Genomic DNA, 14685 nt, shown 5'->3' on the forward strand with positions numbered 1-14685 from the left:
CAAAAAGTTCTGAACTTTATAGAAAACTGATTAAGGAATTAAGTTGGGTAGATAGCACTTGTTACAATAATGCTTTCTTGGCAGAAATTCCTCAGTATCAGTATAATTTTGATTTAACAGTTTCTTTTTATAAATAGGATATTTTACAACTCAAAAAGTAAAGTGAAATGGCGATTTGCAGTCAAAACGGCCTATGCTCTTCCTAGGCGTTATAAAGTAAATCTAAGATTATGTGGAGAATGATTTCGTTTGTTTTTAAAATACCATTTGTATTAATACTTATAAATGTAAGTAAGTGGATAAGAAAGCATCTGGAAAGGTATATAAGAAATTACGTGTTGGCCTCTGGAGAGGAGTCAAGCAAAGAGTACAAAATTAAACAGTCAAAAGACTTGCTCTGTTTTCTTGGCTTGGAATTTCTAACAGCCCTCTAGGAATGGTACCCACCTCCTACCTGGTATACTCAGCTTCAGGTTCCAGTGAAGAAAGAGTAATAGCAGTAGTGTGACTCTCTCTACCCCCTTCTCCTTGAAGACTGACCTCGTTGCTCCTTTGTATTCTCAGTTTGAAATTGTTCCTGAAGATGACCCCCAGAATGCCATTGCCGGCTCTTCTGCAGACGCCTGTCATGCAGAACTGCTCGAGACCATAAGTGCTGCTATGTAAGTTGACCAACAGCTTGGAGACAGGCTAAAAAGATCACTTTGGGTACACTGAGGCCTTCTCTCTTGCTTTTAATGAGTAGAGATCCCTTATTTTATAGAAAGCTATCCTGTGTCCTTTGAATGTCTTAGCAGCTACAGTCTCCAGAGTATCCAAGTGAGGAAAGCTTATTCCATGTGTTCATACCCACATTCTCATCTCCCCCTCAGCTCTCAAGCTAAAATTCTCCCTCTCCTGTTTAGGGGGAAACTAATGCCCAACGTGCATCCATCTGGAGCTGACTTTTTTGGGTTTTCTCATCCAGCCATCCACAACCTGATCCAGAGTTGTCCAGGAGCTCGAAAATGCGTCAAGTAAGTGGGGTCAAATCCATTCCCTTGAAAGAAGCCCCAGGGACCAGGTGGGTCAGGGACCTAAACTGGCGGTCACTGCTCTGCTCATTCATCTATTTAATGAGCTGCTTCTGTGCACATGGCACAGTATCAGTCCTCTGCGGCCCCTGGACGGCGAGCAGGAGCCAGTACCCCACTGTACTGAAGTTCTTACCGTCTGTGTGCACCATGACGGCAAACAGATTGGGAAGTCCTGCAGAGTAAGTGTCACTAAAGAAGCCTGTCTGTGTGCTTTTCATTTTTGGTTGGTTAATATGTTTTTCAGATATATATGGCAGACACCTAAAGAAAAAAATACCTGGTCCCTTTGGAGGGAAGAATGGGTTGTATGGCCAACAGACAACTCAGTAATGATCCCTTTGGTCCTGCAGTTACCAGTGGGTGAAGTTTGACGTGTGCAAACCTGGAGACAGTCTGCCGCCCCAAGGACAGCTAGAGAATGATGCAGCTACAAGCTTTGAAGCCTTTCAGAGACAGACCTTCCATAAAGATCATAATGATCCCATTCTACAAGGTATCTTTTATTTTCCCTTCTGCTTCGAAAATTGACCATTTTTAGGCAGCCCTCCGCTCTTCATCCATCGCTGAGTATCCCATATCTGGGCAGTGAGTGATGGAAGCTTCCCCTGCTCTGGCCATGGGCAACCCTCGCAGAAGTCACAGGGCGTGGCTGAGATCATGGTGAGGCAGGGCTCACTGAGAAGCTAGGGCATCTCATTTTCTAACCTAAATAAGACCTAATCAGAATACAAGGGAAAGTTTACTGTGGGACTGAAATTTCAGATGTAGTAAAGGGGATCAGGTCATGGCCTTGGTCCTGCCTATGTCCCGTGGATTCCCTCCCACAAATGAGTGGAGTGACCAGGGGATCTGGCATAGGAGTCATATAGGGAGAGCTCTGGACTAGAAAGAAGAAGATAGTATTAACTTCTCTGTCTCTGCCTACTATGCTGTGTAACCCTAGGCAAGTCACTTGATCTATTTCAGCCAGTTTTGTTCTTTTTTAATATTTTATTGAAGTATAGCTGATTAACAACGTTGTGTTAATTTCTGCTGTACAGCAGCGATTCAGTTATACACATATATATTTTTTCATATTCTTTTCCATTATGTTTTATCACAGGATATTGAATATAGTTCCGTGCTGTACAGTAGGACCTTGTTGTTCATCCATCCTGTATATACTAGTTTGCATCTGCTAGTCCCAAACTCCCAATCCTTCCCTCCCCCTTGGCAACCACAGGTCTCTTCTCTATGTCCGTGAGTCTTTGTTTCATAGATATGTTCATTTGTGTCATATTTTATATTCCACATATAAGTGATATCACATGGTATTTGTCTCTTTCTTACTTCACTTAGTGTGATAATCTCTGTCCATCCATGTTGCTGCAAATGGCATCATTTCATTCTTTTTTATGGCTCATATTCCTCTGTGTGTGTATATGCCACACCTTCCTTATTAATTCATCTGTCAGTGGCTTGGCTGTTGCAAACAGTGCTGCTGTGAACATTGGGGTGCATGTATATTTGCGGGTTATAGTTTTGTCTGGGTAAATGCCCGGGAGTGGGATTGCTGCATCATATGGTAGTTCTATTTTTAGTTTTTTAAGGAACCTCCATACTGTTCTCCATAGTGGCTGTATCAGTTTACGTCCCCCCAACAGTGCAAGAGGGTTCCCTTTTTTCCACAACCTCTCCATTATTTATTGTTTGTATATTTTTTGATGATCCATTCTGACTGGTGTGAGGTGATAACCTCATTGTAGTTTCGATTCGAATTTCTCTAATGATTAGTGATGTTGAGCATCTTTTCATGTGCCTCTTGGCCATCTGTATGTCTTCTTTGGAGAAATGTCTGTTTAGGCCTTTGGCCCATTTATTGATTGGGTTGTTTTTTTGTTTTTGAGTTGTATGAGCTGTTTGTATATTTTGGAACCTAAGCCCTTGTCAGTCGCATCATTTGCAAATATTTTCCCCCAGTCCGTAGGTTGTCTTTTTATTTTGTTTATGGTTTCCTTTGCTGTGCAAAAACTGATGTTTGATTAGGTCCCATTTGTTTATTTTTGCTTTCATTTCTATTGCCTTGGGAGACTGACCTAAGAAAACATTGGTACGATTTATGGCCGAGAATGTTTTGCCTATGTTCTCTTCTAGGAGTTTTATGGTGTCATGTCTTATAATAAGTCTTAAAGCCATTTTGAGTTTATTTTTGTATGTGGTGTGAGGGTGTGTTGTAACTTCACTGATTTACATATGGCTGTCCAATTTTTCCAGTACCACTTGCTGTATTTCAGCCACAGTTTTCTTCATTGTAAAAGTAAATATCTGTCCTGTCTTACCAAACAAGGGCAGAACTGGGCTGACAGATGCAAAAGAGTTGAAAGAATTAAAAGGACATGTATGTGTCTGGTCGAGCCAGTCTCCTGAGATTCCCAGGCAACAGTGGAACTTGAGGAATTTTTTTTCTCCAGGATCCTTGGACCTCCCAGAGCTTCAGCCTACAGCCTTTGTGTCTTCTTATCAACGCATGTTCCTGACACATGAACCCTTGGTAGATACTCACCTACAGCACTTGAAGTCTCCGTCGCAGTGTAGCCCAACTCAGTCTTCAGATTGAACAGGAAGGGATCGATGACCACATCATTTTCATCAGGATGGATTTTTTATCTTAAACTAGAACTTAAGACTATATGGAAGAAGGCAGTGACTCAAGTGAAGAAGATAGTAAATTAACACATTTTGTCGCGGAGGTTCCCATGGCAACAGCTTTCCTGGGAAAAACTTCAGCTGCTTTATTTTTAGTAATAAATTTTTCTTGACAGTTCTGCTTATTTTCATCTTGTTGTAATCAGGATATAATCTCTTGGCTTAGCTCTGCCTGAGGTAAACTTAAGTCCTTTGTAAACCAGAGGGAGAGATGGCTGCTGACTCATGAGGAAGGTAGTAAGATTCTGACAACCTTGCACCCTTGATTCTGATCTAGGTCAGTGAATATTAAGTCGCAGCCCCTACAACCAGCTGCTGCTTTGTTTTCATGTCAGCGTCACCACAGTGAAATCCTGCTTATCCCCAAGCTGCAAGGTCCAGTCCCAGGCCCACTGTTCATCTTTTTCACATTTCACAAGGGGATCAAAAAATCCTCTCTAACCCTTCCTACATTCCCTTTGTGGCTCCTTATTGGAGAATGTGCTTGTAGCTAAACCACATGATAACACACATTTAGACAGAACGTGATTGGTTCCCATCCTCTGTAACAGACTCACCCCAACAGTTCGTTAGTCGTGTAATGATGTAATTCCGCATTCTGTATAACTGAATTTTTTGGACTCTGCTTGCAGCATTAAGGTAGAGGCATACCACACCACCTAATCCCAGCCAGGACAACTCCACGGTGCCTTGTGGGATGCTTCGCTGCCCACCCAGTCCGGTACCAGGGCTGGCTGGAATGGGAAGGAACAAAAGGACCCCGAAAGTAGAAGAATGGGGAAGGTGGTGAGAACTGGATTGTCACTGTGCTACCGTCCATAGCTGCTAACGGGGGAGGAAACAAATGGGCCTAGCATCTTACAGGACTATATCTGGATGGCAGAGGGAGGGATCAGATGCAGCATTTAGAGCACATCGCACTGGCCACTGCGAAGTATCAGAAACTAACTAACATTAATTTTATGATTCTTAATTATAGTCTTACAAGTTTGTATAGCTTTTACAGCGCAAAGACAATAGTAAAATTTGGATAATAGCAAATCAGGGATAGAAAGGAGATTACTCAAAACTGTTAATGTTTTTCTTTTTTCTTTTTTCTCTGCATAAGGTGCCTGAAGCCATTTGCACTTACACAGAAATGGTATATGCTGCTTTTATCACATAACCAATATCTTTCCATTCTGTTACAGCCTGAGTTAATCACAGATTCAAAGTGAGCGTCATTCTAAGAAGGACATTAAAAAAAAATTTATGTAAGTTAGTGCACGGTTTTCCTTTAATAAGTATTCATTTTGTAGCTTTCCTAGAACAGTGTTTTTCAAACTACAAATCTCAACACACTAGTTGTTCTTAAACTTAGGCAATCAAGACCCACATCTTTTAAAATTAAATTAGAAGACAATTAGAACATATTGGAATGCATCGCATGTCAGAGGTTCAAACTGGTTTCAACTGTAGTGTGTATATAGGCGTTTATGTACCATTCACACAATACACATGGGGATACATGGAATGATGTAAAGTGTTTTTACTATGTATCATCATTTTAAGTAACTTGAAAAACACTGCCCTAGCTAGCATACTTAAAAAATCTTTTCATCTATTGGATTGTTGAAGATAGTTTGACAACATGCAATGTCAGTGAAAATGAGGGAGAAAATGGGACTGTGCCTTGGTGGAAATGTAAACTGTTGAACCCTTTGCGAGGGTTAAGCTGTAGGTATCAAAATGTTAAACACATTTATCCTTAAACCCGTTATTCCATATTCAGGACCCTAAGGAATTAAGTGTGGTACGGTGTTTGCACGTAACAGTTATCACAGTATTTGTTTAAAACCCTCTATGTCCACTGATGGCAAATTGGTTAAAGAAAATATGGAGCTCCCACAAACTGGAACAAACTAAATCTGTTTTCACTTTACATAGGAAAATTATTTCGCTAGATTAAGTCAAAAACGCAGATTACAAAATAATATACCGTGTAGTAGTATGTAAAATGTGACCTAAACAAATCAAGTGATGTTCACCAAGATATTAAGTGTCTCCAAATGATGAATTTTGTGGTGATTTTTACTTACGTATACTTTTCTTTAGCATCCAAGTTTCTTAGTGATTATGAATTCGATTTTTTCAAACAGTAAAAAGTTATTTTCATTTGGGAAAGAAACTGAATTCCCACAGAATGTTTTAAATTATTCAACCATTAAAAATAAACTTTCACATATGACTTTTCATTAAGATATCCACCACCTAAACCTAACTTTTTACACTGTGTGCCCTAGCTTACTGGGGGTGAAGGGAACCTGGGCCTGGAGCGCTTAACTGTTTCTAGCTTCTTCCAAGTTAGAACGGCCTCCACGCGACGCGCGTGAGTGCTGCGGTGAGGAGGAGTGGACAGTACATTCGCTTTTCCGCAGGAGTCTGTTACTGGGTCCGTGGTTCCTGTTAGGCCAGATGAGTAAGAGGCCAAGGTTTGGGTGTTAGGAGCCAGCTGTACGCTGGGAAGTCCTCGAAGCAGCAGAGTTCCTTGCAAGCTGCGTAGCTGTTTCGCTTTTTACTAAGATCCTGGCACTGACGATGCATTCCTGCTCTTCAGTTACACCAGGACCCCTTGGGGGACAGGTATGGAGAGAGTGACGCTTATGCTTTCGTTCTCATTTTTCACATTAGGGGAATGGAAACTACCCACAGATAAGTCTCAGTCCTTTCTCAGCTTCAGAGGACAACTTGCAAGCCCGTTCATAACCCAGTTTTGACTAGAGAGGAATGTGTACACGTGACTAATGATTGTACTTTTGTTTCCAGCTTCTCGGAGGTTACAGACAATTGCCAAGTGCCTTTAACTGTTCTTAATCAACCAATAAACAGCATTATGATTCTTAATAGTATACACAAAAGCCCTTTCACATTTGCCCCATCTAGATTATTTTTCTAAATGCTTATCCTGTAGCTTTACTTTCAGCCTCACGTTGTTCCTCCATCTGCACTGTCCTTTTCATAGTTAAACCTCTTACCTTTAAAGAGCCTGATATCTCTGTTTGCTTCTCAGTGACCTCTGCGGTCACATGGCCTCCCCATGGGCTGCTCCAGCTCGCCTTTCTCTTCCCTCCTCGAGGCCGTCCCTTAGCGCCTCCCAGAATGCCTGCACGTGATTCTGGTTTCTTTCTGTTAAATATTCACATTATCAATCATTATTTGGACTAAAGGAATAGAATTGTTTTCAGCTTGGAACAAAATAGGGCTGAAATCAGTTCTCTGAAAGATTGTTGTGTATGGAAGAAACATTTCAGTTCCACGTGAGGAAAAACTGTTGGGAGGTTTAGAAGGGAAACTTTATACAGAAATTTGATAACCACCTCTCATATTTTATAGAAAAAAACATAAATGCTAGCCGGCCTGCATGGCCTTAAAATCTCTTCCGACCCCGAGTTTCCACAGTCTGGAGGTAAGGGGACAAAAGTGTTAAAGACATTTCACTCCCAGTAATAAGGGAAGTGAATGACATTGAGATTCAAGTTGTTTGTAGTTTGGAATTATTCTACTACAGATACCTGGCCCAACTGGAGGACAAAAGACAAGCGTTTCATTTGCCTACCAGCTCTGGCATCTCAGAATATGGAAACAGCCTTGTGCTAGCCGGGCGCTGTCAGTGAGGCAGTTCTATTCATTTCCATTAAAAAGCAATAGCTGTCATTTAAACCCCTGAATGCCCAAATCTAAAGGATCCACACTTACGCCTAAGATGTGATCATACTGCAACGGAATCATTTAGCAACCTTGCTGTGATACCCAGGAATCTGGTTTGTAATGAAAGCAGTGAAGGGAGGAGCTGGCAGGGCACTGGTGGGGTGGTACAGGGGACACTGCTTATATTCACAAGGCCATGTGGCCCACGCATAGCGAACAGCAACCAGGCTGTCGTGACAAGACTTGACATTCAGGGCCAGCGTCTGGGCGGAGAAAGTGTCCATGGGAGCTGGAAGCCACTTGCACTGATGGTCACTGCAACAGGAGATCTAACAGGAGAGTCATAAACAGGAACGGTTAGATCAGGAGGATATGCCAAGGGGCGGGACTGCTCTTCAGACAGACTGAAAGAGGAGAAGCGGCCACTCGCAGCCACAGACACATTTCCTACGGTGACCAGAACAAACCTGAGTCCAGGCTGGGTCTGGTCAGCACAGCCACAGATCCATAGTAAAAGTTCACATGCTAAAATAAATAGCTTAAATCAACGAGTAAAACATTAAATGACGGTGGGAGACAAGGCAGCGTAGTCATGAAACATTCAGGGAAGGCTCCCCTGAACAACCTTCCTGTGATCCTCCGGCCAAACAGCAAAGCAGGCAGGAATTTGGGTGAAGCGAGCCACCGCTGTGCTGCTCTCTGGCTCCCAAAGGAGCTGGGGAATGAAGAAGGGGCACAAAGGAACTTTGGATGATAAGCTGTTCTCAAGTCAGAAAACAATCTATCTGGTGAAGGGAGCATAAAATACCCAGTTCCCAAGGTTCAATTCTGTCCTGGTCCCAGCTAAGATTCCAGGTCCAGACGATGGGCAGGCTGCCAGCTGTTGACTAGAGAGGAGAACTCAGAACACAGAGACTCCTTGGAGCTAGGGTTCACCTAAAACCCAGCATGCAAAGAAGCTAGGTGGAGTAGGCGCTGAGGAAGCACCTGAGGCAGGTGGATGCTCTGGTTAGGATTCCAGAGGAGGAACAGTCCTAGATAAACTCCTGTGTACTGTTTGTCTTCTACATTCTTTCATCCCCCCTCCAATGCCCTCTTTTCACTCACCGCCCGCCACAGCCTAACGACTTCGGGGCTCCCAAAGACACTCATATAAATGCTCCACTTGGGGATGCCTCCACCGCCAACCCCGACCTTAAAAGACTCCTAAAGAAGCTGTTTAATCAATAGCCCCACTTCCACAGTGGAATGGTCCTCACCAGGTATTAGAAGCAAGTACAGAGTTCTGTTACAGTAATTCATGCTAAGTTGCAAGCTTCAACCTCTTAAAGGAGAGACTCAAAAGAATATCAGAATTTAGGGTAGTGTGACAAAAATGTCTACGGGTGAGGGAAACATTCTGGAGCGAGGGTCCTTTCAATAGGTGCCCACAGATAAAGCCACGGGCCCTTTCCCACGCAAAGATGACTGCTCTGGGAGGGAAAACGCAAAAGGAGTATCATTTCAATGTGGGCACGTCTTCCCTTCCTTGGTGGTCCCATCAAAATTGCCTCTAAGTGAATGAATCAGTAGCTGCTTTTTTGTTGTTCTGAGATAAACTCAGCCCCTGACCAACCAAAGCCTGCCTCGCAGTCATGTTATAATTAGAGGTGGGCCTCGGCGTGGAGGATATCCCGCCCGCCCCCCGCCCCCCATAGGATGAACCCCTACTGTTTCTGCAGTTCTCACCTCAAATATCTTGTTGTGCCTCTGCACCTGGATTGGCTGGGAATATGTGAGGTTCAGCAGCCCCATGTCGCCCAGGAGTTCTATCTTCTGAGGCAGTGGTCCTTGAAAGGTCAACTTCGCCCCATAAGCCACGGCACGGGCCCCCAAGTGCAGCCTGTAGGCCACCGTCTGCTTATCTCGAGGGTGTGTGCTACAGGACAAAGAAGAGGTAGAGAACTTCGGGTTTGGGCTCAACAATAATCACATCTTTTAAAAAAGGAAATCTTATACAAAGCACCCTTTAAGAAGGTGAGAATAAAGTTGACTGAATCTAATAGCCAGTGATCTGTGGCGAGTCAGCCTAAGAGAAATGGTGAGTCGTAACCACAGATGGGGCTCTGGGCCTTCTATGGGTCGGAAACCTTGAAATAACCGAGGACTCGGAAGGAAGGAATAAAAGGAGAGAAGGAGGGAGGGAGGGCAGGTATTGGAACTAACCTAGGAGAGCTCTCGTAAGACTGCTGCAACCACTGAAAGTCCTGTGTTTCATCTGAATCAGCTGTTCATTACTTGGACCCCTGTAGGTTTTATTTGTTCATTCAATAAACATTCATTCATTCAAAACTAAATAAATATCCCTCGTGGTCCAGTGGTTAAGACTGCACTCCCAATGCAGGGGGCCCGGGTTTGATCCCTGGTCAGGGAACTAAGATCCCACGTACTGCAGCTAAGCCCGCATGCTGCAACTACCGAGCCCACGCATGCTCTAGGGCGCACGCACCACAACTAGAGAAGCCTGCGCGCCGCAAGAAAGACCCAGCACAGCTGGAATAAATAAATAAAATTAAGAAAGAAAGAAATGTTCATTCAGGCTCCTACTATAATCCAGACACTCTGTGTTGGGCTCCATTTCACACTGAAATCCCCTGGTATCCTGCAGCTTGCGGGTGGTAATCATAGGGGTTGTTAAGATCAGGGTAGCCATCCAGATAGTCCCCCTCTGAGGCCACGGTAGAATTCCATTTCCTGCTCTCGCTGAAGACAGGCATGGCCATGGGATTTGCTTTGGCCAGTGCAATGTGAGCAGAAGTGACTTACGTTGCTTTGGGTGGAAGCATTTAATTGCCAACGTGAAACCGTAGCTGCATGTGGAAGCACAGATCACCCTGGAGCCTCTGTCACTCTGGATCTGTGAATGACGATGAGAGCAAAGCTTCTCTGTTGACCTTATTTGGACATAGAGTGTGAACACGAAATAAGGTTCCGTGGCATCAAGGCACTGGGATGGTGAGGGTTTTTGGTTACTGCAGCACATCCCATGTGAATGATTGATAAATCATGCTTCTGATGTCCAATCCTCAGGCCCCCTCACAAGTGAACATCAGAGTGAAGGCCACAGACAAAGAACATATATTATTGTTCAAACGAAGCCCAAGAAGCACCCACCTGCCAAAAGGCGAATTCCTATCACAGAGATCCATAGCTACAGCCATGAAAGTGTTGGGCATCCTTAGGTTAGGGACATAGCCAAAGTCTGCTGTTTGATGCCAACGGATCTCGGGAAGCCCATCATTTGGGGTTGCACCAGACAAGTATGAAGATAACTAGAAAGTAGACATTGTGCATCAGTATTTTATTTCATCAGAAACCTATACTGCAATAAATCTGGAAAACATTAAACATTTTTAAAAAGAAACCTACACTGGAGTCTTTCACAAGAAGACCCTGCTTCTGCTTCACTGACTCCCGTGCTCATCCAACACGTACTTACGGAGCCGCTCACCCTTGTGGCTGAACCTCTCATCCCCCTCGCCGCAATGAAACTCTGCCACCCCTCTCAGCAAGAGGTGGAGTCTATTCCTCCTCTCGCTGAACCTGGGCTAAGCCTGTGATTTGCTCTGACAGACAGTGCAGCAGAGGTGATGGTGTGCAGCTTCTGAGGCTTTGCCTCAAGAGCCCTTGCCTTCAGATTTCATTTTCTTGGAACCCTGAGATGGCCGTGTAACAAAAGTCCAGCTACCCTGCTGGAGAAATGTGGAGAGAGCAGCCTTGGAAACTGGAAGGTCATGAGGAGAGAGGTGTTAATATCCCAGCCGTCCCAGCTGAGGGGCCAATCATGTGAATCCTAGATCCTTCAGTTCAAACTGCAGCCACATGAGCAAGCCTGGCTGAAGTTACAGAGCAGAGATGAGCCACCCCAGCTGAGCCCTGCCTGCCTGGCCAACCCACGGAATCAGGAGCAAACACAGTGGCTGATGTGGTAAGCCCCGAACTTCTGAGGTAGCTTGTTACAAAGCAGTAGGTCGGTCACTGACAACTCTGTGTACAACACAGGGCAAAGCACTGTAGGGAAGCAGGGAGGAATCTGCCCTTGAGTGCGTGGCAGATTGCATCAAGGACCCCAGTTCTTCACACCTTCCAAGAGCCACACCCTCCTGCCATATGGCTCTGTGGTTTCCCCCACTAGAGAAGTACATTTCCCCACCGCTTGATTCTTATGAAAATCTCTTATGCAAATTGGCTTTAACATATGAAATGATAAAAGGCGCTGAAGCTGGACAATGAAACGTCATGCAAACTAGAAAATGGCAATAAAAAGATCCAGTAAGTGACCCTACTTCTTCCCACACAACAGCCAGAAGAAGAGTGAAAGTGGAGCCATGTTCACCAACCAGCGCCATGATGAGGATCATGGCAACAAAGTCTAGGGTGAGTTACTAACCTGAAGCGCTGCGGGAGAAATGCTACCAACAGCCACTCAAGCCTAGGAAGTTGTCTCAAAATGGCAGTTTGCTGAGAATTGCTGCAGTAATTCTCCACTATTTCATCGGCTGCACTACTACACAGTGGCCTCATGGGGGCACCAGCAGACTCCACACGCGCATGAAATTCCTGTTTTTCCTGAGATAAAGCCGGGCACTTGCTCAGTCTCCTGCAGTGATTAGTAGAAATACTAATCACTGCTAAAGAAGGCATATAATAGCCAAAGAATATAAAACTGGGCACATTTGGAGGACTTTACAATAGCATCCGCAGTCTGCAGTGTGTTCCACTGTTCCTCCCAAACCCTTTTTAAAAAGCACACTCCTAGGGACTCCAGTCCCTCAACTCCGGCTCCTTTTTCTCTCTCCCCGGGCCTCCGCTCACCTCTCTACTCAGACACAGGTGTCTAGCCCTGCTCTCTCCACGGAGTTCGTGTCCTGCCTCTAACTGTGCTCTAGTGACTGCCACCACCGTTTCACACTCAGCCCTTCCATTAAGTCAATTCATCTTCCTTTACACAACAACTGTCCCTCCAGATTTTCTGACTTCTCTCATTAATAATAATAAACACTGACATTTTCTAGCTTGTGCCAGGCTTTACATGGACTAACTCATTTAATACTTAAAATAACAAAAAGGTTCAATATCTTGTTTGAAATCACATAGCTAAAGAAGCCAGAGCTGGGATTCGAATCCCCAGACCATGCTCTGAGCCATTATGTTGCCGAATTTACCATTTCCCTTTGAAGTTAAACATTTATATTTATATTTATATTCCCAGTTTTCCACAACCAACCAACCAACATACTGTTGTTGATGATGATAAAGTTGACACCCAAGGCTAAGGGACTTCCACTAAACCGCACACACAAGTGCAAGGACCAGGTCTCTCTGCTTCATGGTATATTTCTAGTACCTCACACAGTTCGTGGCATGTAATAAGCACTTAAACATATTTTTGGCTTGAATCAGTTGAAGTCACATTCAAATCACCATGTGCACAGGCTGAGAGACAAAAAAAATAGTTTCTACCAACAGTAATACAGAACTGGTGACAGGAGTTGCTATTTTGAAAATAATGAGCAGAATATTCTCATTCAAAGTCAAAACAAATGTTAGAAAGAAGAAAGAAAATGATTGTAAAGTAATTATAAGTGGAAAGAAGGTCTATAAAAATCTTTATCCAAAAAAAGGTACATGAAATGGGATGAGGTAGAGGAACAGGAGGATGGTGAGAGGAGAGCATCTGGGGGACACTCAGAGGCGGACGCCTGGAAGTAGGTGCGTCCAACTCAAACATTAAGGCCTATTTTGTGTTTATGCTGTGAGGTGGGCCTCGTTTTTTTTGTTTGTTTTTGTTGTTTGTTTTGCAGCACGCGGGCCTCTCACTGTTGTGGCCTCTCCCGTGGCAGAGCACAGGCTCCGGACGCACAGGCTCAGCGGCCATGGCTCACGGGCCCAGCTGCTCCACGGCATGTGGGATCATCCCAGACCGGGGCATGAACCTGGGCCTCGTTTTTATAACACCTTACTTGTTTAATTCCTATGTCCCAGACAAGTCAGAACTACTACCCTGCTAAGACGTCTAGGTCTCGGAGGGGTCATGTGAACAGGTGAGGCAAGGCAATTATGAACTTGGTTAAATATGTTTATTCCTTTTAGACAAGGCTGAGAGCAGAATCTTTCTGACGAGGTACCGCTAACTGAAAGTATGGTTTCTCTTGATATACTTTTTCATTTGTGTGTCGGGACATATTTAATGAGTGCCGACCAATTAGGTCGTACTGGGGCTATAAATGTGATCCAGGAAAATGTGGTCATGCGCACAAAGTACATACAAGTAAAAAGGGGAAGTGAAGGGTACTAAGCAGTCACCCATACGGGGACAGACTCTGGGCAGTCGCAGAAGGCTTCCTAACTGATATCCAGGCTAACGGATGATAAAAGTTAGGAAAGTGTGGGAAAAAAAGATTATTCCAGGCAGAGAGCATGTGCAGTGGGCTGGGAGTGAGTGAAAGAGCGCGGTTCATTCTCAGAGGTGGGAGGGATATCAGCAAGTTCGGGAAGGTGTGGGGAGGTGGACACTGTCATACATGGCTGCTAAGAGTATAAATATACAAATTGATACATTTCCACAGAAAAATTTAAGGACATGTTCAAAGCCTTAAAAAGTGTCAATTTAACCTAGTAATTTCATTTCTGGGAATTTATCTTATGGAAATAATTAAGCATGTGTGCAAGGATTTAGCTACAAGGAAAATAAACATGCCACTGCTTATAAAGGCAAAACGTTTAAAGCAACCTAAGAGCCTATCTATGGAAGACTAGTTAAATTACAATACAACCATATTTCTGAACACCCTCCAATCGTTATAAATTGTGCTGAAGATTAAAATTTATTGGCATGAAAAATGTTCACAATATGACCTTAAGAGAAAAAGCGAGATATGATACAGTATTATGGTATGGATCCTATTTCAAAAATATATGAGCAGAAAAGGTCTGCTTATTTCTGGATTGTGGAATTATAAGTGTTTTTAGCTTCTTTTTTTTTTGCCTTTCTCTTTAATATTTCTTTAATGAACATGTAATGCTTTTTAATAAGAAGAAATATTGGTTACTTATTAACTTTTTTAAAGATGTAACTGTCCCATCAGTAAACTGAGATGAATTAAGTTACATTCAGTTCTTGACCAGCAGGCAAGCTAGGAGGGCAAAGAAAGGAAGACGGATTCCAGGGAAGAGATCTCAACAGCACCTCCCCACA

General features: G+C 43.7%; 2 protein-coding genes across 10 annotated transcripts in view; one reads left to right on the forward strand and one right to left on the reverse strand.

Moving 5' to 3' along the window:
* Positions 1-3879, forward strand: part of TBRG1 (transforming growth factor beta regulator 1) — a 10691-nt gene extending 6812 nt beyond the window's left edge. The window contains exons 6-10 of one of the 2 annotated variants that reach the window (XM_024740726.1): positions 565-662; positions 906-1016; positions 1144-1255; positions 1427-1569; positions 3527-3657. In XM_024740726.1, coding sequence (XP_024596494.1) covers positions 565-662; positions 906-1016; positions 1144-1255; positions 1427-1447 — 342 coding nt within the window. In that variant the 3' untranslated portion in view covers positions 1448-1569; positions 3527-3657. Of the gene's footprint in view, positions 1-564; positions 663-905; positions 1017-1143; positions 1256-1426; positions 1570-3526 lie in introns of both variants that reach the window. The other variant, XM_024740725.1, reaches the window with a different exon arrangement.
* A 239-nt stretch (positions 3880-4118) lies between these two features.
* Positions 4119-14685, reverse strand: part of SIAE (sialic acid acetylesterase) — a 37809-nt gene continuing 27242 nt past the window's right edge. For 5 of the 8 annotated variants that reach the window (XM_024740719.1, XM_024740718.1, XM_024740717.1 and 2 more), the window contains 3 exons: positions 10602-10759; positions 9177-9366; positions 4119-7777 (listed from right to left, as the gene is read on the reverse strand). In XM_024740719.1, the coding sequence (XP_024596487.1) occupies positions 7526-7777; positions 9177-9366; positions 10602-10759 (600 nt within the window). In that variant the 3' untranslated portion in view covers positions 4119-7525. Of the gene's footprint in view, positions 7778-9176; positions 9367-10601; positions 10760-11773; positions 12057-14685 lie in introns of those variants that run through there. The other 3 variants (XR_003002658.1, XM_024740720.1, XM_024740724.1) reach the window with 3 other exon arrangements.

Source organism: Neophocaena asiaeorientalis, unplaced genomic scaffold (genome assembly GCF_003031525.2).
Source record: "Neophocaena asiaeorientalis asiaeorientalis breed wild unplaced genomic scaffold, Neophocaena_asiaeorientalis_V1.1 scaffold308, whole genome shotgun sequence".
NCBI lineage: Eukaryota > Metazoa > Chordata > Mammalia > Artiodactyla > Phocoenidae > Neophocaena > Neophocaena asiaeorientalis.